The sequence below is a fragment of the Dermacentor variabilis genome, chromosome 7 (genome assembly GCF_050947875.1).
Source record: "Dermacentor variabilis isolate Ectoservices chromosome 7, ASM5094787v1, whole genome shotgun sequence".
Lineage (NCBI taxonomy): Eukaryota > Metazoa > Arthropoda > Arachnida > Ixodida > Ixodidae > Dermacentor > Dermacentor variabilis.
This window is the reverse complement of record NC_134574.1, coordinates 71618697-71643269: the sequence shown is the minus strand read 5'-3', so window position 1 is coordinate 71643269 and position 24573 is coordinate 71618697. Positions and strand designations below refer to the sequence as shown.

At 48.3% G+C, this 24573-nt stretch overlaps 1 protein-coding gene across 1 annotated transcript in view; it reads left to right on the top strand.

Moving 5' to 3' along the window:
• LOC142587523 (transient receptor potential cation channel subfamily M member-like 2) overlaps nucleotides 1-24573 on the top strand; it is a 147628-nt gene that overhangs the window by 100535 nt on the left and 22520 nt on the right. The window contains exons 26-29 of the mRNA XM_075698598.1: nucleotides 15-170; nucleotides 5461-5547; nucleotides 20698-20791; nucleotides 23068-23166. Coding sequence (XP_075554713.1) covers nucleotides 15-170; nucleotides 5461-5547; nucleotides 20698-20791; nucleotides 23068-23166 — 436 coding nt within the window. The remainder of the gene's footprint in view (nucleotides 1-14; nucleotides 171-5460; nucleotides 5548-20697; nucleotides 20792-23067; nucleotides 23167-24573) is intronic.

Sequence of the window (24573 nt, the reverse complement as noted above, 5' to 3'; positions counted from 1 at the left end):
TTTGCACAATTCAGGATCACGACAAACGAGAACGCTCAAAGCCTGCCGTCGCTGCAGTGGAACTGCTTGTCTACGTCGGCTGGTGGTGTCAGCATAGACCGGCGGTCGTGGATCGAAGACGCTGACGGCACGAACATCATCTACATTCTCGAGAACGAAGGAGTTCCGAGGTGAGCGTCACCACGAGTTTTTTTTCTGCACTAACGTAAAGTGCTACACACAGGTTTATGTAGGAGGGTGCTTAAGCATTGTAGCTACATAAATATTGCACATACGTGATGAAGTGCTTAATAGAATAATTTAGCGCAATTACACCACCAGTAAGGAGAAACGCAGATGCACGTAACCTGTCATGTGTCCTCCACAAATACGTGTCACAAATGCACGCCATGTCTTGTCCTTGTGGTTGTGCCCTTGCGCTATATTATATCAATAAGTTAATACCAATTAGCCCAACATGTCGTTCTGCAGTGTGCTTTCTTTTTCGTTTTTTGACCCAGAACCACGCACTTGTTGGTTCATTTGCATGCTAACCACAGGAGTGATCCCTGCTGTAAATGTAAGAACTTGCTTTCGAACGTAATGCAGCAGCTTGCTGGAATAGACCTATGGGTCGGAAACAGGCAGCCTAAACAGGAAAACAAATTATGCAGAAATTCCACTGACGTTGTCCAAGTATGCGTAAGCATTGTGCCTCATCACCGTATCACTACTTATCATGCTTATCACCTTATTAAACTTGATCACTGCCATATAGCCTCTTATCGGCACTTATCGATTCTTATTAGCCTTAGTATACTTGATCCGACCAGTATAAACCCTTATCAGTCGTTATCAGCTTATCGGACCCGATCCGACGATTATCCACTCTTATCGGTTTTTATCAACCTTAGCGCACTCGATCCTAATGAGAGCAGCATTCCGGGCAAGTTGGTAATCCATTACTCAAATGATAATGCGCAACAAAAAACGACACGGGCGTAAGAGTAGACGACACACCAAGTGCAATCCGACCCTTGTCGGTTATCAACATAGTCGCAATTGATCTGACCCTTATCAACCTTATCGTACATGATTCGACCTTTATCAAATGTTATCGGTCCTTATCAACCTTACCAGAATAGTTCCTACCATTATGAGCCTTTATCGTTCTTTATAGCATCTTATCCATCCGTGTCGAAGCATTATCTACGGTGACCGGACCCATATAATCTCTCCTTACTCATCATCCTCATCAACTCATTGACTGCTTATGTGTCTGTGCTGCGCGTCTTGAAGCGCATGAGCCCTCAGAGATAGGTTTTATTTCGGTCGGTGAAGGTCAGTGCTGCCAACCTCCGAAGTTAGTTTTCTCCTAACTTGTATACAAAAATTCCCTAGATTTCTCTAGATTTTTCCAAGATGTGGTTGATCGATAACCAGTTCGTTAACACGATTTCTGAAAGGGTAAGTTTTTGTTTACGTTATGACAGTACACTACACATTTTACCGCTCAAATTTACTTCTAAGCTCGATTAAAATATTCAAATAATGAAATCACTGCACACACGCTGAAACTATGTAACTATGTGCAGGATGTCATGCTAACAAGAATGCCTCCTGTTTAAGCCAATATTCACAGAAGACGTCAGCGGGTATATATTTGTTGTTGTCCAGAGTTGTTTTCCACCTAGAACAAAGTGCCGGACCACCTAGAGTTGAGCGCCGGATCTCTTACAGAATGTCACCATGTCAAAAAAGTGTGCAACTTTACCAATGTTGAGAGGTGAACATGTCGTTTTGCATGTCATGTACAGACGTAGAAACACCACACCTACGCGCTTACATGTCGTTTGCAGCGAAGCATGCAGATACGCGGCCATTTCTTATATCTTTGTTTTAGAGCAATATTGTTCTAGAGCAACACTCTGTCCGAGGTTACTCTCCTTATAGGCGGTTTGCGGTGATTTCTAGTATATGCGTTTACAGTCTGCGGTTGAGGGCTACAGCTGCATGGTCGGGCTGAGCGGCAGGTATATGTTTCCGCTTACGCCCAAATTCGCCTGTCCGCTGTTTGGGGTTGCAGCACATATTTTTGTCGCCGGTTACAGATAAATATTACATTATGAATGCGCTCGCATCGACAGCACAGGTAGAGATACTGACGTTAAAATTACAGCATCAACACTTTCATAAAGAGCCCAGGGTATCCGCACCCTGTCGCTTACTTGGTGATATGCGTGCAAAGTACGATGCAAATTTATACTTTGCAGCACTGGTGAATGAACGCGCCAGCGGAAAGCCCATCCCGCGACCACCAAAACGCATCGAGGATGTAAATTTTGGCGAAACCAGAATTTTCCTGATGTCTACAAGGCTCTAAGCCATCATTACATGTGGTTCTTGAGCTGGCTTTTATTCCACAAATGCTAAATCGTTAAACAAAGCATTCACAGAAACTGTTCTCCTTGGACATTGGTTTTGTACTGCCGGTACAACAGATTCGTGTGGTTCAGATATATTCACCTTCCGTAAGCGCGGGTGTTTAGGCCAGATACTGGGCGAGATTCGAAACTGACCACCGCCAACTTTTTTTTTCTTTTCGAATTTATGCTGTTTTTATGGGGCGCATCACACTGCGCGTTATGGATGGACAGATGGACAGTCGGACAGATTTCCTGTGTGAGTCGGCTAAGAATGCTTTTGCATTAACAATTACTCTCAAGTAGAGGTCAAATTTACCACAGAAAGAAAGCATGTTCGTGCAACACTTTTTTAGGCCACAATCATTGCTTTTGATAAATCCTGAACATCTGAAAAGAAAAAAAAGCAAGAGCAACCGAAATGATAATTGTCGCACACAAAGCCAACTTACTGGTCGCGGTAATTAGAAATGCAAACAACATTATAGTTGCCTTCGATTCAAACTTTTGCAGATCTGGTTCCCAGATTTCGCTCTCCAGTTACGTAAAACTGACATCCAGTAGAATAGCAGGGCATGAACTTTACGTATAGGACGTTGGCGCACCAGGCGCTCCGCATATTCATAGCGGTTATTTGTTTGTTTGATTGCTTGTGGTGTTCCCGAAGTGAATTTAGCCTTAAGTAATACTTGAGCCTGTCTCAGGGGCTTCATTACTATGTTCTAATAAAAAATTGATGCTCTGGCGAGACTGGTGCGTAGGCATTGCCCAAGGCTTCGCCCGAGGGTCAATGTATGGGCAAATTGGACGGAACTACAGGAATAACTGCTGTAACTCTGGCATCGTTTTCATAGTTACACTTCCCGCGCGACTATTGTGATAATTAAGTGATAATTAAAATGTCGATAAAACGTAATAACGTCGTATATTGTAATATATTTTTGGCAATCCTCGCAATAGCAAAGCCAACGTATATCGCACATTTCATCTGCAACCAAATATCACGGTGTCACAGGTCGACGTCGGATCAGTTGATGACTAACTCGAAATCACCGCATTGTTGCCACCAACCTTTCTCAGGCTGTCTCAGGGCCGCTTTACACGTGCAAATATTAGTAGCTACTTTTCTTCCAAATGAGCCTCCATCGTCCTCTGAACCCTCCATTTCCGGACTTCGTGACAGTGGGCAAAAGCAAGGGTAATCCTCTAAAAGTCGAACTGCTACTGATGGGCCGGTTAAACTGAAGAAAATGAAAACTATTTCAGATCAGCTATCACTTGTCGTTTTCCTCCTTCGAAGCCTTCCTTTCATAGTGTTGGTTGATGCCTTGCTGAAGAATGGCGCCGAAATGCAGCGTGGCACTACTAATCGGGATGATACCGCATGTAACCATACGCGACCGAACTTTTTTAGCCCGAGGAAACCACGGGCGCATAATGGACAGGACAAACACGAGCACCAGCCTCCAACTAATGTTTTACTACCGATAACTTGTTACCTACGCAAATATAAGCATTACTGGAACATGTGTAATAGATTCACCGGGAGTAAAACAGATGGGATGTGGGTGCAACGTAGGACTTCTACATGTATAAATAGTACTTACCGCTCAGGAAACCTTAGTTGCCAGTTAGTGCTTCTGCTTGTATCTCGGATGCGTCCGCCGCTTCTGCGCGCTAATTAAACTTTGGTCGTGGAATACCAACTAACCCGATGTCTCACATTGCCAACCTCAATCATGACCTCGGTCCTTTGAACGCAGATACAAACTATTTCAGTTTTTCTTCTTTATAAGCTTAGAAATTGCGTTTGCACCTTTCTGTCTGCTTTTTGAGTCAGCTCAATTTTACATATGTTTTGCTTGTCGCTACAGCTGTCCCCCCTGCAATAATACCCTTGTGGCGCTGCAGGTACATGTAAAAATAAAAATCAGAGGCCACTGATTTAAGATTACTCATTGAGTGGTTTAAGCAGCAACATCAACAAAATCACTAAGATGCTTTGGAGCTGTTCTGGCGCCTTTTTTTTTACAGACCCACAAATGATTTGCCGCGAACAGATCGACGTTGCAGATGTCAATTACGGACACTATTTTATAAATATTGCCTAATTCTAGCTCAGGCAACGCCAAATATAGTTCTTCCAATTGTTTTTTTCTTCTTCCTTCTTTTGCGTAACCAGTGTATCATATGTCGTTTATATATGTTCTGCAACAGCTATCACAAAGAAATAAATGTCGCTGTGTAACCTTACTGTAAGAAATCTAAAAATTACGTTTTATTTCGCTGCTTGCAAAATAAAAGCTAATCTCGGGTAGCATTGCAAAGCAGGCTTCGAAGGAGGAAAAGAACTAATGACAGTTGGCCTAGACCAAATTTCATTGTCCGCAGTTAGCACGGTGCATCAGTAGCAGCCCAACTGTTACAGTCAATCGTCAATCGCCACTGTGGCTGCAGCGGCACATATCTCAGGCAAAACCGCGTCCGCCTGTGTTCGCTTCGCTCCTAGTTTGAAATTTAAAGTTTACTGGCATCTCGTACAGAACAACTGGCAAAAGCAAAAGGTTGTGGAGCGTGACACAGGCTCTTGCTCCATGTATAAGGCAGCTTAAATTATTCATAGTTGAGCATAACCCACCGTCTGTCTTGAAATTGATACAATGTAATAGACTTTTTGTTCATTTAGTACATATAATAAAATACACACAGTAATTTACGGTAATAAATTATGCATTACAAAATGCGCAAACATTGGTCGTAACGCACTTGTACACTTACATAAGCATGCGTTACGTACTTTTATTCACACTTGCTCATAATTTACCCAACAGTTAGCCGAAGTGAGTGGAAGGACAGATATGTGGAAAACTTTATTTTGCAACAAAAACGTGAATAAATATGTTAAAACTACGTCAAAGAAAGGTTGAACTTCCAGTTGTGTTATCTACTTACGGTACGACAGTGGTGCATGCTACTTATTTGCATAATGTTGCAGCTTGTGCGCAAGTAGATCATCGTATTTAAATATGCAACATTTTCTGGCTTCTCTTTACCGCAGGAATCCTGCTGGAAGGACTGGCCTAAAAGGAAAAGGCGCACTTCCGCGATGGGGACCCAACCATTATGTTCTCTTCATTATCAGCAGGTGCTTTCCAACTTCGGCATTTTTACATAGTCAATTGCGCCCAAATAGTAGATTATATCGCGATAATAAACTACACTTTGTCGATGTCGGCCGAAGAGCCATAATCTCTCGAATCTCGATAGGGGCTGCAGGGGATTGGAGGGAAGTTTGCAAAGGTACCTGAAACATTTGGAGACTTAACAAGGCGACTTTCAATCTAAAAATTTGTCTCGCACTTGCATTGCACGTGAGCTATCTGTAAGCTGAAGCCACGCTGCGATATGTGACGAAATTGCTCTGGCGATTATTAGTAACTGCTACCGGTTACAATGAGAATGCACGCAATTGCTGTCTGAGTTTTCTGGAGTTCGTCGTCACAGAGCGCTTCGGCGAACGGTTTGGGACGGCAGCGCCTGCTCAATTGAGCAAAGCTTTAAAGGATTATCCCGAGCGGGATGATGCATTGTGATGACACAAAATAGGAAATGCACATAGCACGGCAAGCATTGTGTTTTTGTTTTTTACTGTGTTTTCCCGTTCTGAGTCGTTAGTCGTTAAAGCGAACTAAGGAGCTTCAAGTCATGAATTCCCAGTCCAACAATGCGAGACGCCCAACCCGGGACTTCGGAATACCTTTCAGCAATGCAGTTCTTTAAAAGGACGACAAAAGAAATTATTCATTGAGTTGCGGCCTGCAAAACGCTTTTTCAAATATCTATTGTGGTTGATTTCACGGGACTAGGCTGATACTTGGAAGAGAAAATGGACGTGAAAATTCCGTTATTTTAATTTCTTGTCGAAACCCGCGGCCAATACAACCGTGTGACGTCACGGATTTCAAGCTATGTTTGTCATATTTGGCCCACTGCGGCTCAGTATAAGTTCCTGAAACTCACTAAAATCTGTAGCATGCAACTCAGTCCATCTTTACCGATACATACTTGACTAGCAGACGCCTCCAAAATCTATGAAATCACGGTCAGCTAACTTCAAGGTGGCGTCGCCACCCGCCTTTATATTCTCGCGCCTATTCTGCGTCTCCTCACGGTAACAATGGCCTATTTAGTTTTGTAGGAGAGTACCTAATTAATATAGCCTAACTTATGTTTCTCTCCGTAGTGTCCCTTTAATGTGCATGCAAGGGGTGTTACGTGAGCGTTTTTGTATTCGACCGCTGTCGAGTGGGGGCGGGGTGAAGTGCCAGTTGCCGCAAAGAATCGAATGCACAAACGCATGTTCCGTACCACGCCGCCGTAAGCTGAGTATCACTGCTGCTGATCTGGATCGAAATTTTCGGTCGACTGATTTCCAACGTCAAGCGGTAGAACGGCTTGTTGTACACGTAGCCTCTGTAGGATGTAGTCTGTGTGTCGTGATTGTGTCCTTAAATTTGTCGGTATAACCATTTTTCTTGTTGCGCCTTGCTTAAGCAGGCTCAATATTTTGTCGCGAATCGAAATGACGAATGGCCCAGATCGACTAGCTTGCTTCGTGTAGCCTTTACATTTCGTGGTCGAAACTGTGTGTGCTGGAGATGATGGCGACTGACATCATTTCAAAACAGGCTTGAGAAATCTGAGCCTAGATAAGATACAGCTCTTCACCTGATAAGATTGGGCTGAATTAAAGCTTAGCGGGGTTTTAACAAGGCTTAACAAGCTTAGCAGGGTGTGGACGTACCGTGAGGCAGCTGGTTTGCATCAGTAGCGTGAGTGAATAGTGCAGATAGAAATACAGAGATGCAGAGGGCTAATTTCGCTCTATGGGACATTGCGCCCCGTAGCTCGCAGGACCTTTTAAGTTATTCCATCCATCCATCCATTTCTTACAATGACAATGTGACAGATGATTATTTTGCGAGGGAACGGTTTTCTAGTATGTCAAATTAATATTAAATATTTATTAGCCCATTTCAGTACAGTTGAGTGAAAATATATGGGCTCTTAATGCTTGTTTAGTGTAAATCTTGTCTGCATCCCTCCCCCTATACCGGCATCTCTTTGTCCTAATGTATCGGAACAATTGACTTGTTAACTTGCTGCAATTTCTTAGCTTGCTGTTTGGATCGCACCGCTGGTACGATCTGTTGGGAACTCGGCGCTGACGCCCGTGGTTGTACCTGGGTCGCAAGCCCCAAGGGTAGCGTTGGCCTGGCGGCCTGGGGTACAACTGGAAGCATCCGAAGGTCCCGGCAAAGCATGAGTCGACTGGTAACAACAAAACAACTTGTTTATTTTAACATTGCAAAGAGTTGGCGGTCAGGTTGACCGAAGTAGAGAGACGGGAGAGCACTTTACTCAACAGAAGAAATCGGAGCCCTCCTTTTGGCGTCCGGGGGCAGCTGTTTTTATACTCTCGCAGTTGAGGGCAAGAAGGAACCCCTCAATTGACGAGCACGTGATTGTACAATGGGCTAATGGTGACGCACACTGTCGTAGCGCCGCCGGTCGGGCACAAAGACTGGGATGAGAGGGTGATCCCTGCTTTCGCATCGCCTGGTTCGGGCACAATGACTGGAAGGAGAGGGTGATCCTTTGCGGTCGCATCGCCGCAGTCGCGCCTGGAAACACCTGGCGGGGAGCGTTGCGGCGACGACGATCGGGCCAAAATGTCTGCCGCCCCGCCACAGTCGCGCCGGCAAAACCGCGTGTCGCAGGCGAAACGCAACAGACCGCCCCGCCGGGGGAAGGAGATCCCGATGGACAGGGGACTGCATCCGCTGTCCCGAGGGATGTCGCTCGATGATGCTCATAACCGAAGTCGGGCGTCCCTCGACGTTTCTTGAGCGCAGCGCACAGAGAAGGCCTCGTTCTCTCGTTCAGGTTCGCACGGGACACTGCAAAGTGACTTCGGGAGAGTTCACATTTTTGTTCTCGTTCCCGGCAAGCGTTAGAACTACGCTGAAACTCAACCGCTCAGTCAGCAAGCGCGGCACAACCCTCACTAAGCCCTGCCAGGCTCTTTCCCCTTTTTATACCACTGCATAGTTCCTTACAGTAGTCTAGCATCACTCAGAACGCGTCCACAAATTGGAAAATTGCACTAGAAAGCATATCATCACTTTGAAACACTAAACAAAAGCAATATGTTAAAAAAAAATCCTGCCTCAGGAAGAAAAACATCAGTAACCAACAATTTTGAGGCTGATTCCTACGTTAGGGGCTTCGACTTAAGCCATCGGCGTTACCGTTGAGACTCCCCTTTTTGTAACGCACCTCAAAGGAATATTGTTGTAAAGCGAGGCTCCAGCGCAGGAGGCGGCCATTTTTGGGAGGGATGGTCTGCAGCCATTGGAGAGGGCAGTGATCCGTCTCAATGATAAACCTCGAGCCGGCTAGATAGCATGACAATTTCTGAACGGCCCACACGAGACACGCACACTCTTTCTCGGTGGCGCTATACGCCTGCTCACGACTGGTCAGCTTACGACTAGCATACAGGACGGGGTGTTCTACTTCTCCATTTTCCCGTTGGCACAGTACAACGCCCATGCCTCGCTCACTAGCATCGCACTGAACAACGAACCCTTTTGTATAGTCTGGCGATCGTAGCACAGGCTGGTTTGTTAGGGCACTCTTTAGGGCGCTAAAAGCTCTTTCCTTTGTCTCGTCCCAGACGACTGTTTGAGGCTCTGTCTTTCTTAGAGCATCCGTCAGGGGAGCCGCGATATCAGAGTACCTAGGGATGTACCTCTGATAGTAGCCGGCGACACCCAAGAACGACCGAATATCGGTCTTTGTGCGCGGTTGCGGAAAGTCTCGCACAGCGGCCACTTTTATTTCAGAGGGGCGGCGACGACCCTGACCAATCACGTGACCGAGGTAGACAACCTCGGCCTGTGCTAACTGGCACTTAGGAGCCTTTACTGTCAAGCCCGCTTCGCGCAGGCGGGTTAGCATTGCCCGCAAGTGTGTCATATGCTCAGACCAGGATGCGGAGAATATCGCTACGTCGTCTAGATACGGTAAAGCGAATTCTTGCTGTCCCCGCAACACTTTATCCATGAGGCTTGAAAAACAGTATGGCGCGTTCTTCAAACCAAAACTCAACACTTTAGGACGGAATGTTCCCATTGGTGAAATGAACGCCGCATACCTACTAGCCTCTTCTGTAAGTGGAACCTGCCAATAACCCCTGACAAGATCTAGGGTGGAAATAAACTGAGCGCTACTAACTTTCTCAAGGCGCTCCTCGATGTTAGGGATCGGATAAATTTGATCCTTAGTGATGGAATTAAGCCTGCGGTAGTCGACGCAAGGACGAGGTTCCTTGCCCGGTACCTCAACTAAAATCAAAGGGGAGGTATAATCACTCTCACCTGCCTCAATAACACCGAGCTGTAGCATTTTCTTTACCTCAGCCTCCATAATATCGCTCTGGCGGGGTGACACCCGATACGCCTTGGATCGTACTGGCTCTGGGGAGGTAAATTCTATATCATGAGTAAGTACAGAAGTCCTACCAGGCCTCTCAGAGAACAGGCCTTGAAACTCTTGTAATAGCTGGTGTAGTTCGGTTTTCTGCTCGGGCGACAGCGGTGCTTTACTGATAAGGTCACTAATGACTTGACCGGTGTCTTCCCTGTTCGTCACTGAGCCTAGTCCCGGAAGCTCGACCGGAAGCTCTTCAGGAACGTTTACCATCATGCACACCACTGCTTCCCGTTGTTTATAGGGTTTGAGCAGATTACAGTGGTAAACTTGCTGTGCTTTCCGCTTTCCTGGCAGACTTACCACGTAGTTAACGTCCGACAGTTTCTGAACAATTCGTGCTGGGCCCTCCCACTGCACGTCTAGTTTGTTGTTTAGCGATGTGCGCAATATCATGACCTCATCGCCCACCTCAAAACGACGGGCCCTGGCTGTCCGATCATAATAAACCTTGGCCCTCTGCTGGGCCTTTGTCATTGCTTCACCTGACAACTCCTGTGCCCTTCTTAAGCGTTCGAGGAGCTTAAGTACGTACTCCACCACGACTGGGTCGTCGCCCCTACCTTCCCACGATTCTCGAAGCATGCGAAGCGGAGATCGAAGCGAGCGACCGTACACCAGTTCAGCTGGCGAAAACCCCGTAGCCGCATGCGGCGCGGTCCTTAAAGCAAACATCACCCCAGGCAGACACAGCTCCCAGTCAGTTCGATGTTCAAAACACAACGCTCTCAACACGCGCTTCAAGACGGAGTGGAGCTTCTCAACGGAATTCGACTGTGGGTGGTACACTGAGCTGTGTAGCAGCTTTACCCCACACCTTTCGAGAAAAGTTGTCGTCAAAGCGCTAGTAAACACTGTGCCCTGATCTGATTGGATTTCCGCAGGAAAACCAACTCGCGCAAATATGGACAGTAGTGCATTGACTATCTCAACTGAGCTGAGTTCTTTAAGCGGCACTGCTTCAGGGAACTTTGTCGCTGGGCAGATCACAGTCAAAATGTGTCTGTACCCCGTGGCTGTTACCGGCAGAGGTCCCACTGTATCAATAACGAGCCGTCTAAAAGGCTCCGTAATGATAGGTACCAATTTCAACGGCGCCCTTGATTTGTCCCCTGGTTTGCCCACCCGCTGACAAGTGTCACATGTCCTCACGAAATGGTCTGCGTCCCGAAAACACCCTGGCCAATAGTACTCTTGCAAGAGACGGTCCTTAGTTTTCTTAACTCCTAGGTGTCCGGACCACGAACCCCCGTGTGACAAGCGCAACAGATCCTGACGATAGTATTGAGGCACGATCAGCTGATCGAACTCCACTCCTCTGCAGTCTAGATACTTCCGGTACAGGACTCCACCTCTTTCCACAAAACGCGCAGTTTTCCTGGCGATACCTTCTTTGACATTGCAGCGCACGTTTTCCAGGCTGCCATCCTTTTTTTGCTCGGCTATCAAAGCCGACCGGCTGACTTTTAGCAACCTATCAAGTCCGTCTGACGTAGGCGCGATGAGCAAATCAGTAGATAGCTCTTCTAACTTTCCCGTGTCGGGCGTTTCCTCTCCAGTATCTGGCGCCTTTAACGTTACAGACTCAAGTTTATTCATTTCGGGCGTGCTCTGAATATCAGCTTGCTGCGCCTCTGACCCTTTTTCGTTGTTTGATAACGTCGGCCCCGCAACTACCGCCTTTGCAGCGAGCTCCCGAACCTTCGATCTGGTTAAGGCCTGAACACTAGCTTCACCAAACAAAAGCCCCTTCTCGCGCAGGAGGTGATCGGACCTGTTTGAAAATAGGTACGGGTACTGGGGTGGCAGCATAGATGACACTGCCGCCTCTGTCTCAAGCGCTCCGAAAGGTCCTTCAATAAGCACCTTTGCTACTGGCAGACACACGCTATGAGCTTCCACGGCTTGCTTGATCCATGCGCACTCGCCCGTGAACATATGGGGTTCTACGTAAGACGGGTGAACTACATCCATCGTAGCTGCGGAATCGCGAAGCACTCGGCACTCTTTCCCGTTCACGAGGAGGTCTCGCATGTAAGGCTCGAGAAGCTTCATGTTCTCGTCAGTGCTGCCTATTGAAAAAAACACAACTTTTGGTGTTGTTTCCGGACACTGCGCCGAAAAGTGACCCGGCTTCTGGCACGTATAACAAACGCGCGCTCGCCTCATCTCGAACCGCTTTCTGCGTTTGGCTGCCGCCGTCTCTTTACGTTTGGTCGGACTGCTTTCACTCGCATCCTCACTACGCGTGTCCCCCTTTAATCTCATGGGCGTGAACTTCGGCCTCTCAAACTTCGAGCCAAATTCACCCTTTTGACCGTCCTTAGCTCCGCGAGCCCGACGCGTCACAAACTCCTCGGCTAGCTCAGCGGCTTTAGCCACCGTACAAACGTCTGGCCTATCCAAGACCCAGTATCGCACGTTCTCCGGTAACCGACTATAAAACTGTTCTAGCCCGAAGCACTGCAGAACTTTATCGTGGTCACCAAACGCTTTCTCTTCTTTGAGCCACTCCTGCATGTTCGACATAAGCCTATACGCAAACTCTGTATATGACTCACTTTTGCCTTTCTCATTTTCCCGAAACTTCCGACGGAACGCCTCCGCAGACAGCCGGTACTTTTTTAGAAGACTCGATTTCACTGTGTCGAAATCCTCTGCCTCCTCTCTGTCCAAGCGAGCGACTACGTCGGCCGCCTCGCCGGGTAACAAAGTGAGCAAGCGCTGTGGCCACGTTTCCCGAGAGAACCCCTGCTTCTCGCACGTTCGCTCAAAGTTAACCAGGAACAAACCAATGTCCTCTCCAAGCTTAAACGGCCGCATCAGGTCAGTCATTTTGAACAATACGCGTTCTCCTGCACCGTGTGCCTGACTTCCATTACGAGCGCGTTCCATCTCTACCTCAAGACGCTTCATTTCCAAAGCGTGTTGACGGTCACGCTCTTCTTTTTCTTTCTGCTCTTTAAGTTCGCGCTCCTGTTTCTCTTTTTGCTCTTTAAGTTCGCGCTCCTGTCTTTTTGACCTCTCCTCAATAGTCTCAAGGCATTCCGACAGCTCGTCATCCTCAGCCTCTAACTCAAGAATAGCCTTTAGCAGTTCTGGTTTTCTGAGTTTGTCTGAGACATCCAGACCCAACTCTCTTGCAAGCTCCAACAATTTCGGTTTGCGCAACGACTTCAAATCCATGGCTGCTCTGAATGCTGCTTTCTCTACTGCTTACTATTGTCTTGCCGCAAACTAACCCGGCAGCAACGACAACCACAATTACCAGCTCTGTTTCTGACACTAACAAAAGCCTGGCAAAGCTCAGAAGAAGAAAGTCCCGCACTCACCAAACCTCGCAGGCAGGAATTCCGCGCAGTCGTTCCGCTGCAGGCAACCAGTCGTCACACAGGGCTCGTTGCACTGCTCCCGGATCGTCGTTGAGCTGCTCAGCATACAGTTAACTGCATCTCTTCGCTGCTGGCCTCCGTTGTCGCGATCTCACCGCTGGCAGACAGTTGTTTGAAGTCGGAGGCGATCTCACCGCTGCCAACCAGATGTTTGGATCGCACCGCTGGTACGATCTGTTGGGAACTCGGCGCTGACGCCCGTGGTTGTACCTGGGTCGCAAGCCCCAAGGGTAGCGTTGGCCTGGCGGCCTGGGGTACAACTGGAAGCATCCGAAGGTCCCGGCAAAGCATGAGTCGACTGGTAACAACAAAACAACTTGTTTATTTTAACATTGCAAAGAGTTGGCGGTCAGGTTGACCGAAGTAGAGAGACGGGAGAGCACTTTACTCAACAGAAGAAATCGGAGCCCTCCTTTTGGCGTCCGGGGGCAGCTGTTTTTATACTCTCGCAGTTGAGGGCAAGAAGGAACCCCTCAATTGACGAGCACGTGATTGTACAATGGGCTAATGGTGACGCACACTGTCGTAGCGCCGCCGGTCGGGCACAAAGACTGGGATGAGAGGGTGATCCCTGCTTTCGCATCGCCTGGTTCGGGCACAATGACTGGAAGGAGAGGGTGATCCTTTGCGGTCGCATCGCCGCAGTCGCGCCTGGAAACACCTGGCGGGGAGCGTTGCGGCGACGACGATCGGGCCAAAATGTCTGCCGCCCCGCCACAGTCGCGCCGGCAAAACCGCGTGTCGCAGGCGAAACGCAACAGACCGCCCCGCCGGGGGAAGGAGATCCCGATGGACAGGGGACTGCATCCGCTGTCCGGAGGGATGTCGCTCGATGATGCTCATAACCGAAGTCGGGCGTCCCTCGACGTTTCTTGAGCGCAGCGCACAGAGAAGGCCTCGTTCTCTCGTTCAGGTTCGCACGGGACACTGCAAAGTGACTTCGGGAGAGTTCACATTTTTGTTCTCGTTCCCGGCAAGCGTTAGAACTACGCTGAAACTCAACCGCTCAGTCAGCAAGCGCGGCACAACCCTCACTAAGCCCTGCCAGGCTCTTTCCCCTTTTTATACCACTGCATAGTTCCTTACAGTAGTCTAGCATCACTCAGAACGCGTCCACAAATTGGAAAATTGCACTAGAAAGCATATCATCACTTTGAAACACTAAACAAAAGCAATATGTTAAAAAAAAATCCTGCCTCAGGAAGAAAAACATCAGTAACCAACAATTTTGAGGCTGATTCCTACGTTAGGGGCTTCGACTTAAGCCATCGGCGTTACCGTTGAGACTCCCCTTTTTGTAACGCACCTCAAAGGAATATTGTTGTAAAGCGAGGCTCCAGCGCAGGAGGCGGCCATTTTTGGGAGAGATGGTCTGCAGCCATTGGAGAGGGCAGTGATCCGTCTCAATGATAAACCTCGAGCCGGCTAGATAGCATGACAATTTCTGAACGGCCCACACGAGACACGCACACTCTTTCTCGGTGGCGCTATACGCCTGCTCACGACTGGTCAGCTTACGACTAGCATACAGGACGGGGTGTTCTACTTCTCCATTTTCCCGTTGGCACAGTACAACGCCCATGCCTCGCTCACTAGCATCGCACTGAACAACGAACCCTTTTGTATAGTCTGGCGATCGTAGCACAGGCTGGTTTGTTAGGGCACTCTTTAGGGCGCTAAAAGCTCTTTCCTTTGTCTCGTCCCAGACGACTGTTTGAGGCTCTGTCTTTCTTAGAGCATCCGTCAGGGGAGCCGCGATATCAGAGTACCTAGGGATGTACCTCTGATAGTAGCCGGCGACACCCAAGAACGACCGAATATCGGTCTTTGTGCGCGGTTGCGGAAAGTCTCGCACAGCGGCCACTTTTATTTCAGAGGGGCGGCGACGACCCTGACCAATCACGTGACCGAGGTAGACAACCTCGGCCTGTGCTAACTGGCACTTAGGAGCCTTTACTGTCAAGCCCGCTTCGCGCAGGCGGGTTAGCATTGCCCGCAAGTGTGTCATATGCTCAGACCAGGATGCGGAGAATATCGCTACGTCGTCTAGATACGGTAAAGCGAATTCTTGCTGTCCCCGCAACACTTTATCCATGAGGCTTGAAAAACAGTATGGGGCGTTCTTCAAACCAAAACTCAACACTTTAGGACGGAATGTTCCCATTGGTGAAATGAACGCCGCATACCTACTAGCCTCTTCTGTAAGTGGAACCTGCCAATAACCCCTGACAAGATCTAGGGTGGAAATAAACTGAGCGCTACTAACTTTCTCAAGGCGCTCCTCGATGTTAGGGATCGGATAAATTTGATCCTTAGTGATGGAATTAAGCCTGCGGTAGTCGACGCAAGGACGAGGTTCCTTGCCCGGTACCTCAACTAAAATCAAAGGGGAGGTATAATCACTCTCACCTGCCTCAATAACACCGAGCTGTAGCATTTTCTTTACCTCAGCCTCCATAATATCGCTCTGGCGGGGTGACACCCGATACGCCTTGGATCGTACTGGCTCTGGGGAGGTAAATTCTATATCATGAGTAAGTACAGAAGTCCTACCAGGCCTCTCAGAGAACAGGCCTTGAAACTCTTGTAATAGCTGGTGTAGTTCGGTTTTCTGCTCGGGCGACAGCGGTGCTTTACTGATAAGGTCACTAATGACTTGACCGGTGTCTTCCCTGTTCGTCACTGAGCCTAGTCCCGGAAGCTCGACCGGAAGCTCTTCAGGAACGTTTACCATCATGCACACCACTGCTTCCCGTTGTTTATAGGGTTTGAGCAGATTACAGTGGTAAACTTGCTGTGCTTTCCGCTTTCCTGGCAGACTTACCACGTAGTTAACGTCCGACAGTTTCTGAACAATTCGTGCTGGGCCCTCCCACTGCACGTCTAGTTTGTTGTTTAGCGATGTGCGCAATATCATGACCTCATCGCCCACCTCAAAACGACGGGCCCTGGCTGTCCGATCATAATAAACCTTGGCCCTCTGCTGGGCCTTTGTCATTGCTTCACCTGACAACTCCTGTGCCCTTCTTAAGCGTTCGAGGAGCTTAAGTACGTACTCCACCACGACTGGGTCGTCGCCCCTACCTTCCCACGATTCTCGAAGCATGCGAAGCGGAGATCGAAGCGAGCGACCGTACACCAGTTCAGCTGGCGAAAACCCCGTAGCCGCATGCGGCGCGGTCCTTAAAGCAAACATCACCCCAGGCAGACACAGCTCCCAGTCAGTTCGATGTTCAAAACACAACGCTCTCAACACGCGCTTCAAGACGGAGTGGAGCTTCTCAACGGAATTCGACTGTGGGTGGTACACTGAGCTGTGTAGCAGCTTTACCCCACACCTTTCGAGAAAAGTTGTCGTCAAAGCGCTAGTAAACACTGTGCCCTGATCTGATTGGATTTCCGCAGGAAAACCAACTCGCGCAAATATGGACAGTAGTGCATTGACTATCTCAACTGAGCTGAGTTCTTTAAGCGGCACTGCTTCAGGGAACTTTGTCGCTGGGCAGATCACAGTCAAAATGTGTCTGTACCCCGTGGCTGTTACCGGCAGAGGTCCCACTGTATCAATAACGAGCCGTCTAAAAGGCTCCGTAATGATAGGTACCAATTTCAACGGCGCCCTTGATTTGTCCCCTGGTTTGCCCACCCGCTGACAAGTGTCACATGTCCTCACGAAATGGTCTGCGTCCCGAAAACACCCTGGCCAATAGTACTCTTGCAAGAGACGGTCCTTAGTTTTCTTAACTCCTAGGTGTCCGGACCACGAACCCCCGTGTGACAAGCGCAACAGATCCTGACGATAGTATTGAGGCACGATCAGCTGATCGAACTCCACTCCTCGGCGGTCTAGATACTTCCGGTACAGGACTCCACCTCTTTCCACAAAACGCGCAGTTTTCCTGGCGATACCTTCTTTGACATTGCAGCGCACGTTTTCCAGGCTGCCATCCTTTTTTTGCTCGGCTATCAAAGCCGACCGGCTGACTTTTAGCAACCTATCAAGTCCGTCTGACGTAGGCGCGATGAGCAAATCAGTAGATAGCTCTTCTAACTTTCCCGTGTCGGGCGTTTCCTCTCCAGTATCTGGCGCCTTTAACGTTACAGACTCAAGTTTATTCAGTTCGGGCGTGCTCTGAATATCAGCTTGCTGCGCCTCTGACCCTTTTTCGTTGTTTGATAACGTCGGCCCCGCAACTACCGCCTTTGCAGCGAGCTCCCGAACCTTCGATCTGGTTAAGGCCTGAACACTAGCTTCACCAAACAAAAGCCCCTTCTCGCGCAGGAGGTGATCGGACCTGTTTGAAAATAGGTACGGGTACTGGGGTGGCAGCATAGATGACACTGCCGCCTCTGTCTCAAGCGCTCCGAAAGGTCCTTCAATAAGCACCTTTGCTACTGGCAGACACACGCTATGAGCTTCCACGGCTTGCTTGATCCATGCGCACTCGCCCGTGAACATATGGGGTTCTACGTAAGACGGGTGAACTACATCCATCGTAGCTGCGGAATCGCGAAGCACTCGGCACTCTTTCCCGTTCACGAGGAGGTCTCGCATGTAAGGCTCGAGAAGCTTCATGTTCTCGTCAGTGCTGCCTATTGAAAAAAACACAACTTTTGGTGTTGTTTCCGGACACTGCGCCGAAAAGTGACCCGGCTTCTGGCACGTATAACAAACGCGCGCTCGCCTCATCTCGAACCGCTTTCTGCGTTTGGCTGCCGCCGTCTCTTTACGTTTGGTCGGACTGCTTTCACTCGCATCCTCACTACGCGTGTCCCCCTTTAATCTCATGGGCGTGAACTTCGGCCTCTCAAACTTCGAGCCAAATTCACCCTTTTGACCGTCCTTAGCTCCGCGAGCCCGACGCGTCACAAACTCCTCGGCTAGCTCAGCGGCTTTAGCCACCGTACAAACGTCTGGCCTATCCAAGACCCAGTATCGCACGTTCTCCGGTAACCGACTATAAAACTGTTCTAGCCCGAAGCACTGCAGAACTTTATCGTGGTCACCAAACGCTTTCTCTTCTTTGAGCCACTCCTGCATGTTCGACATAAGCCTATACGCAAACTCTGTATATGACTCACTTTTGCCTTTCTCATTTTCCCGAAACTTCCGACGGAACGCCTCCGCAGACAGCCGGTACTTTTTTAGAAGACTCGATTTCACTGTGTCGAAATCCTCTGCCTCCTCTCTGTCCAAGCGAGCGACTACGTCGGCCGCCTCGCCGGGTAACAAAGTGAGCAAGCGCTGTGGCCACGTTTCCCGAGAGAACCCCTGCTTCTCGCACGTTCGCTCAAAGTTAACCAGGAACAAACCAATGTCCTCTCCAAGCTTAAACGGCCGCATCAGGTCAGTCATTTTGAACAATACGCGTTCTCCTGCACCGTGTGCCTGACTTCCATTACGAGCGCGTTCCATCTCTACCTCAAGACGCTTCATTTCCAAAGCGTGTTGACGGTCACGCTCTTCTTTTTCTTTCTGCTCTTTAAGTTCGCGCTCCTGTTTCTCTTTTTGCTCTTTAAGTTCGCGCTCCTGTCTTTTTGACCTCTCCTCAATAGTCTCAAGGCATTCCGACAGCTCGTCATCCTCAGCCTCTAACTCAAGAATAGCCTTTAGCAGTTCTGGTTTTCTGAGTTTGTCTGAGACATCCAGACCCAACTCTCTTGCAAGCTCCAACAATTTCGGTTTGCGCAACGACTTCAAATCCATGGCTGCTCTGAATGCTGCTTTCTCTACTGCTTACTATTGTCTTGCCGCAAACTAACCCGGCAGCAACGACAACCACAATTACCAGCTCTGTTTCTGACACTAACAAAAGCCTGGCAAAGCTCAGAAGAAGAAAGTCCCGCACTCACCAAACCTCGCAGGCAGGAATTCCGCGCAGTCGTTCCGCTGCAGGCAACCAGTCGTCACACAGGGCTCGTTGCACTGCTCCCGGATCGTCGTTGAGCTGCTCAGCATACAGTTAACTGCATCTCTTCGCTGCTGGCCTCCGTTGTCGCGATCTCACCGCTGGCAGACAGTTGTTTGAAGTCGGAGGCGATCTCACCGCTGCCAACCAGATGTTTGGATCGCACCGCTGGTACGATCTGTTGGGAACTCGGCGCTGACGCCCGTGGTTGTACCTGGGTCGCAAGCCCCAAGGGTAGCGTTGGCCTGGCGGCCTGGGGTACAACTGGAAGCATCCGAAGGTCCCGGCAAAGCATGAGTCGACTGGTAACAACAAAACAACTTGTTTATTTTAACATTGCAAAGAGTTGGCGGTCAGGTTGACCGAAGTAGAGAGACGGGAGAGCACTTTACTCAACAGAAGAAATCGGAGCCCTCCTTTTGGCGTCCGGGGGCAGCTGTTTTTATACTCTCGCAGTTGAGGGCAAGAAGGAACCCCTCAATTGACGAGCACGTGATTGTACAATGGGCTAATGGTGACGCACACTGTCGTAGCGCCGCCGGTCGGGCACAAAGACTGGGATGAGAGGGTGATCCCTGCTTTCGCATCGCCTGGTTCGGGCACAATGACTGGAAGGAGAGGGTGATCCTTTGCGGTCGCATCGCCGCAGTCGCGCCTGGAAACACCTGGCGGGGAGCGTTGCGGCGACGACGATCGGGCCAAAATGTCTGCCGCCCCGCCGCAGTCGCGCCGGCAAAACCGCGTGTCGCAGGCGAAACGCAACATTGCACAAAGTGTAGCATATGGATTTCATTTATTTTTTTCTAGGAAAATGTTATTGGAGCTTCCGACTCTACCGTCTGCCCATTTCTAGCTTACAGCACTGACGCACAGGTGCTGTAGGATCACAAAAGGCTTGTCGTACCGCAGCTGCAAGATAGTGTTGTGACCCGCCGTGGTGGCTTAGTGGCTATGACGTTGCGCTGCTAAGTCCGAACATGCGGCTTCAATCCCAGCCGTGGCGACCGCATTTCGATGGGGGCCAAATGCGAAAACTCCATTGGATGCAAGTTAAAGAATCCCCGGTGGTCAAAATTAATCCGGAGACCCCCACTACGGCGTGCCTCATGAACCATATCGTGGTTTTAGCTCGTAACATCCCAAATTTTAATCTTCCAATTTAAACAGTGCTTTGAACTATCTAAAGAACACAGCATGAGTGCTGTTTCTTTTTGTCTCTACGCCAAGGACGAGTGCCTAGTAAATGAATATTTTGGCCTGTCCATGGTTTGGTTTGCTATAGAGCAGGTTACTTTTATATTTAATGATGCTAAAAGAACTAAGCGAGCGCTCATGTAAACACTCTTATGTGAAATGCAATACTTCAGTGAATGGTTGCGAATTGCTATGCTACTAGTGAAATTTGCTCAGAAATTATCTCCAACCCCGTTCATATTACAGGTACCAGAAGTCACGGTCTGCCTTATCTCAAGGGAGAGGGATGGAAATAGCCCTCATGAGGATTTTCAGAACTGATCAGTTTGTGCTGCCGGGGGTAAGCAGTAATTGTACATGGAGTCTGATGCATTAAGGCACATACATCATTTTTATCACTCGGTCGTCTCATATTTCAATATATTTTTTTGTTCGCCATAATAAAAGGTGGGCAGATGATAAAGTAGCGTCTGCAATCATTTTCACTATTAGTCTAATACGCACCCATTTTTTTTTTTCTTATCAGAGGCTTCATTACTGACGTCGTGTTTCATTGGCTTCGGAAACAGCACTGTAAAGCTGGGGCCAACTGCCAGCCACAAAACGGCTATACGCTAGAGGCGCTTTCTGACCGTCAATTTCTCGAAACTTTACGCTTTCGATACAGTGACGTGTGCATCCAATGAACTTCCTTTGAATGTTCAGTTGGGCTGCGCACAAAGGTTGCGGGTTGAATTACAGACTGCCGCAAGCGCATGAGCAGAAACGCTCATGTGCCTAAATTTAGGTGCACCTTTATGAATCCCAGGTGGTCAAAACTATTCACGGTCCTTCCTATACGTACTGCGTCCAACTTGACCAACAGGGCAGTTTCCGGACATCAAACACATATAATGTTTTTTCTAATTTGTCGTTTTCTAAAGAAATCCGCGTAGTCTTAGTATCTTGGTATACGTTACAGATAACGAGTTTTGCGCGTAAGTGCCATCGTTCTACGCAATTTGTGGTGATACGTTTATGCTTGCTGCATCGCGTACGAAAATTTTCGTCTCGAGAAACGTGAGTCGTTATTTTCAATAGCGAGTCTGTTTAGACAGCGCGGCTCCACTTAATATTCGTGGTATCTCAAGATACTAATCATTCTGAGCCACTGACCAGTTTCCGTGTTCTTTAGCACCTGTGGAGGCGCTAAATATGGCGCTTTATGATACCTTGAAATATCAAAGCGCTCGAGTCAAACGAAACTGCGATTAAAGCGAAGGCAAACCGTACCTCAAAACATGGGACCCGGAATTTTCGTGCTCCGGAATACAAATTCACTCGGCCACGCAGTAATTTCGCATGCTGACACTTCAGACGAATATTCTTTGGAATTCCAGACTACGACGTGCTAAGGAGGAAGCTTCGGCTAGTCGGTGACTCATGATCGAATAAAAACACCGCTCACAGACGCAGCATGGAAGAACAACACACGCACACAGGCATGAGCATATGCCTTGTCTATCTACAGCAGCAGCTGAAGGAAATGCAATAAAGATCTGAGCCCCGTATTCTCAAAAGGTTCTTACGCTGAGAGCATTCGTGACAGCCAATAGTAATGTAGGACATATTATTAGCGAAGGTGATCAACCAATGAAAAACAGCACTTACGAACGAAACCTTTCGAGAATTCGGCCCCTGGGCCGCTATCTTGTACACGTTCGAAAAGCCGACGTTCGATTTCGCCTCGCGCGATTGCCCAGGCTGCGCCGATATCGCGGCCTCGGCCAATCTAGTCCAATCGCGCGAGGCGGAATCGAACGTCGGCTTTTCGAACGTGTACAATATAGCGGCCCTGATGTATAACTGTGCCAACTGCATGGTCTTTACGTACTTAATATTTGACTTCTTATTTTAATAGATTCAAAGTTTCGTACTACCCACCGTGATTGCTTAGTCGCTTTGGCATTGCGCTGTTAAGCACGTGGTCGTGGAATCAAATCCCGGCCGCGGCGGCTGCATTTCGGTGGGGGCGAAATGAGAAAAATACCCTTGTACCGTGCATTTGGTACACCTTAAAGAACCCGAGGTGGTCAAAATGAACCCGGAGTCTCCCACGAAGGCGTGCCTCATAATAGGATAGTGATTTTGGCACGTAAAATTCAGGAATATTTTTTTAATTGTTTCGTACGGGTTGTAGTGTCGCTATGGAGCAATTGTGCCTCAAGTTCCCGCCACGGTCTTCAATAGACTAAAGGAAGAATCTACTTCATTGATAAAAGTCGCCTAAGCATATTACGGCACATGATTGTCAGGCGCCCCATAACAAGGCTTTGTAGCTTACTTATCCCGTTCAGTTTACCGTTCACCTAGTACCTGATAGGTTGTTCTCGTGAATTCGGCGTGCTACTTGCTGCAGATGGTTAAAAGGCAACTAACTGTTTCAGTCCGCCTCCATGGCTACAAGCCCCTCTTCCCTAAAATAAGAGTATTGAACTAGGAACGATTTCATTCGTCAGCTTTCAAATAACACCATTATGACTTCATCACAGCGTGAACAGCGGTTTCGTTGACCATATTCTGACTTTCATATCTGGGAATCTTCAGATGTGTCACTGAATGTTTATTTTTGTTCAGGACTTCGTTCCTGGAGAACAAAAGTATGACGGAGTCATGCGGGTGTGCTTCAAGATTCCCGAGGGCACGCCAATGTCCACTGCGGAACACGTCAGAACAGTAAGTGGCCGTATGAGAATCGCTCTATACTTTTCGAGCAACTTGATGCTGCATGCATAAGACCATGTCACTGGTCAATGACGCTTACAGCGAAGAAGCGCCTGGTGCACTATTATATTCAATACTTATGTAGTCGTGCATTCTGTGTGCGCGCTTATGCAGGAACAGCAGTGCTCAGACGGAACACAAGTGTGATAATGAAAAAATGAGCATTCACAGGTATCTCACACTAGCCAGCAGTCGCCGCACAAAAACTGTGCCACGAAAACGGACAAACTGTACTGCACATGTGACGCTATAGGTCGCTCAATCATAATTGTGCATGTAAAGCGAAAAATTTAGCGTTCGAAAAGACAGGCTTTGTCAATGAGCTACAAGGTTACCTTTTCCTGCATGCGCTAAACGCGATTTTTTTTATATGGTTGCGAGGCAAGATGTCATTTACCGAAGGGAATTTACAGTCGATTTTGCTAGAAGTAAACACACGGATCTATTGGTATGACGACTCAGATATACTGCGTAGAGTCGAACTTCAATACAGCGACACGAACAAAATGAATTAGAGGATATTACGAAGTAACTATAAAATTTGTTGGTCATTGGTTGGTCATATTTTGATGGAGTACTGTCTTGGCATAACAAAATCGAAATTACGTGTCCCACTCAGTGTCGACTATAGCGAATAAAATTTTGCTTACACTTTGCCTAAAATATATTTCTGATAGAAAATAATATCAAATACAGACACCGCTTGATTTCTCACACACCTGATTCTTCAGACCTATGCTATTATTCGGATTTCCCCGTGGCATAGCCACCTAGCGAACTTAAGTACACCGGCAACATAAATTTCCGATGGTATACGGCGTACCCTAGATTTTTGGACATGATCCGCACGCGTGATTTCGCAAACATGGCGTCCGTAAACAAGTTGACGCCACGCCGATTCCGCAACAGATCGCAACCTTGGTTTCTGGCTCCAGCCGATGCGGCACAGGTTAGGCATGGTAGTTTAGGCATTCTTCGTCGGCTCTGATCAAAATTTGCCGACGGACGGTGGATGTGCTGGAGACAAGCCATTGCTATAAGCTCTCCGTTCGCATGCGTAGACTTAACCGGCTGTCCACGGTGCCAAATAAACCTGCACTGAAATGTTGCACGCACAGGCCATATTCGCGAAACATGTGTCCGAAAGGTTGACAGTGATATTAGCATACGCCAAAGAGGGCGAAGGCGAAAGCCTGCACGCTAAAGAGACATTAATAAAGTTACTCGACGTTCTTATTGGAATGCGTTGCTTCTTATTACTTTTCTCCCACCAAAGGTCGTATGTTCGTCTGCCTCAATTGAGGCTACTTTGATTAACTGTGCCTCCAATTACCTTCTCCCTAATTAACACAAAAGTTC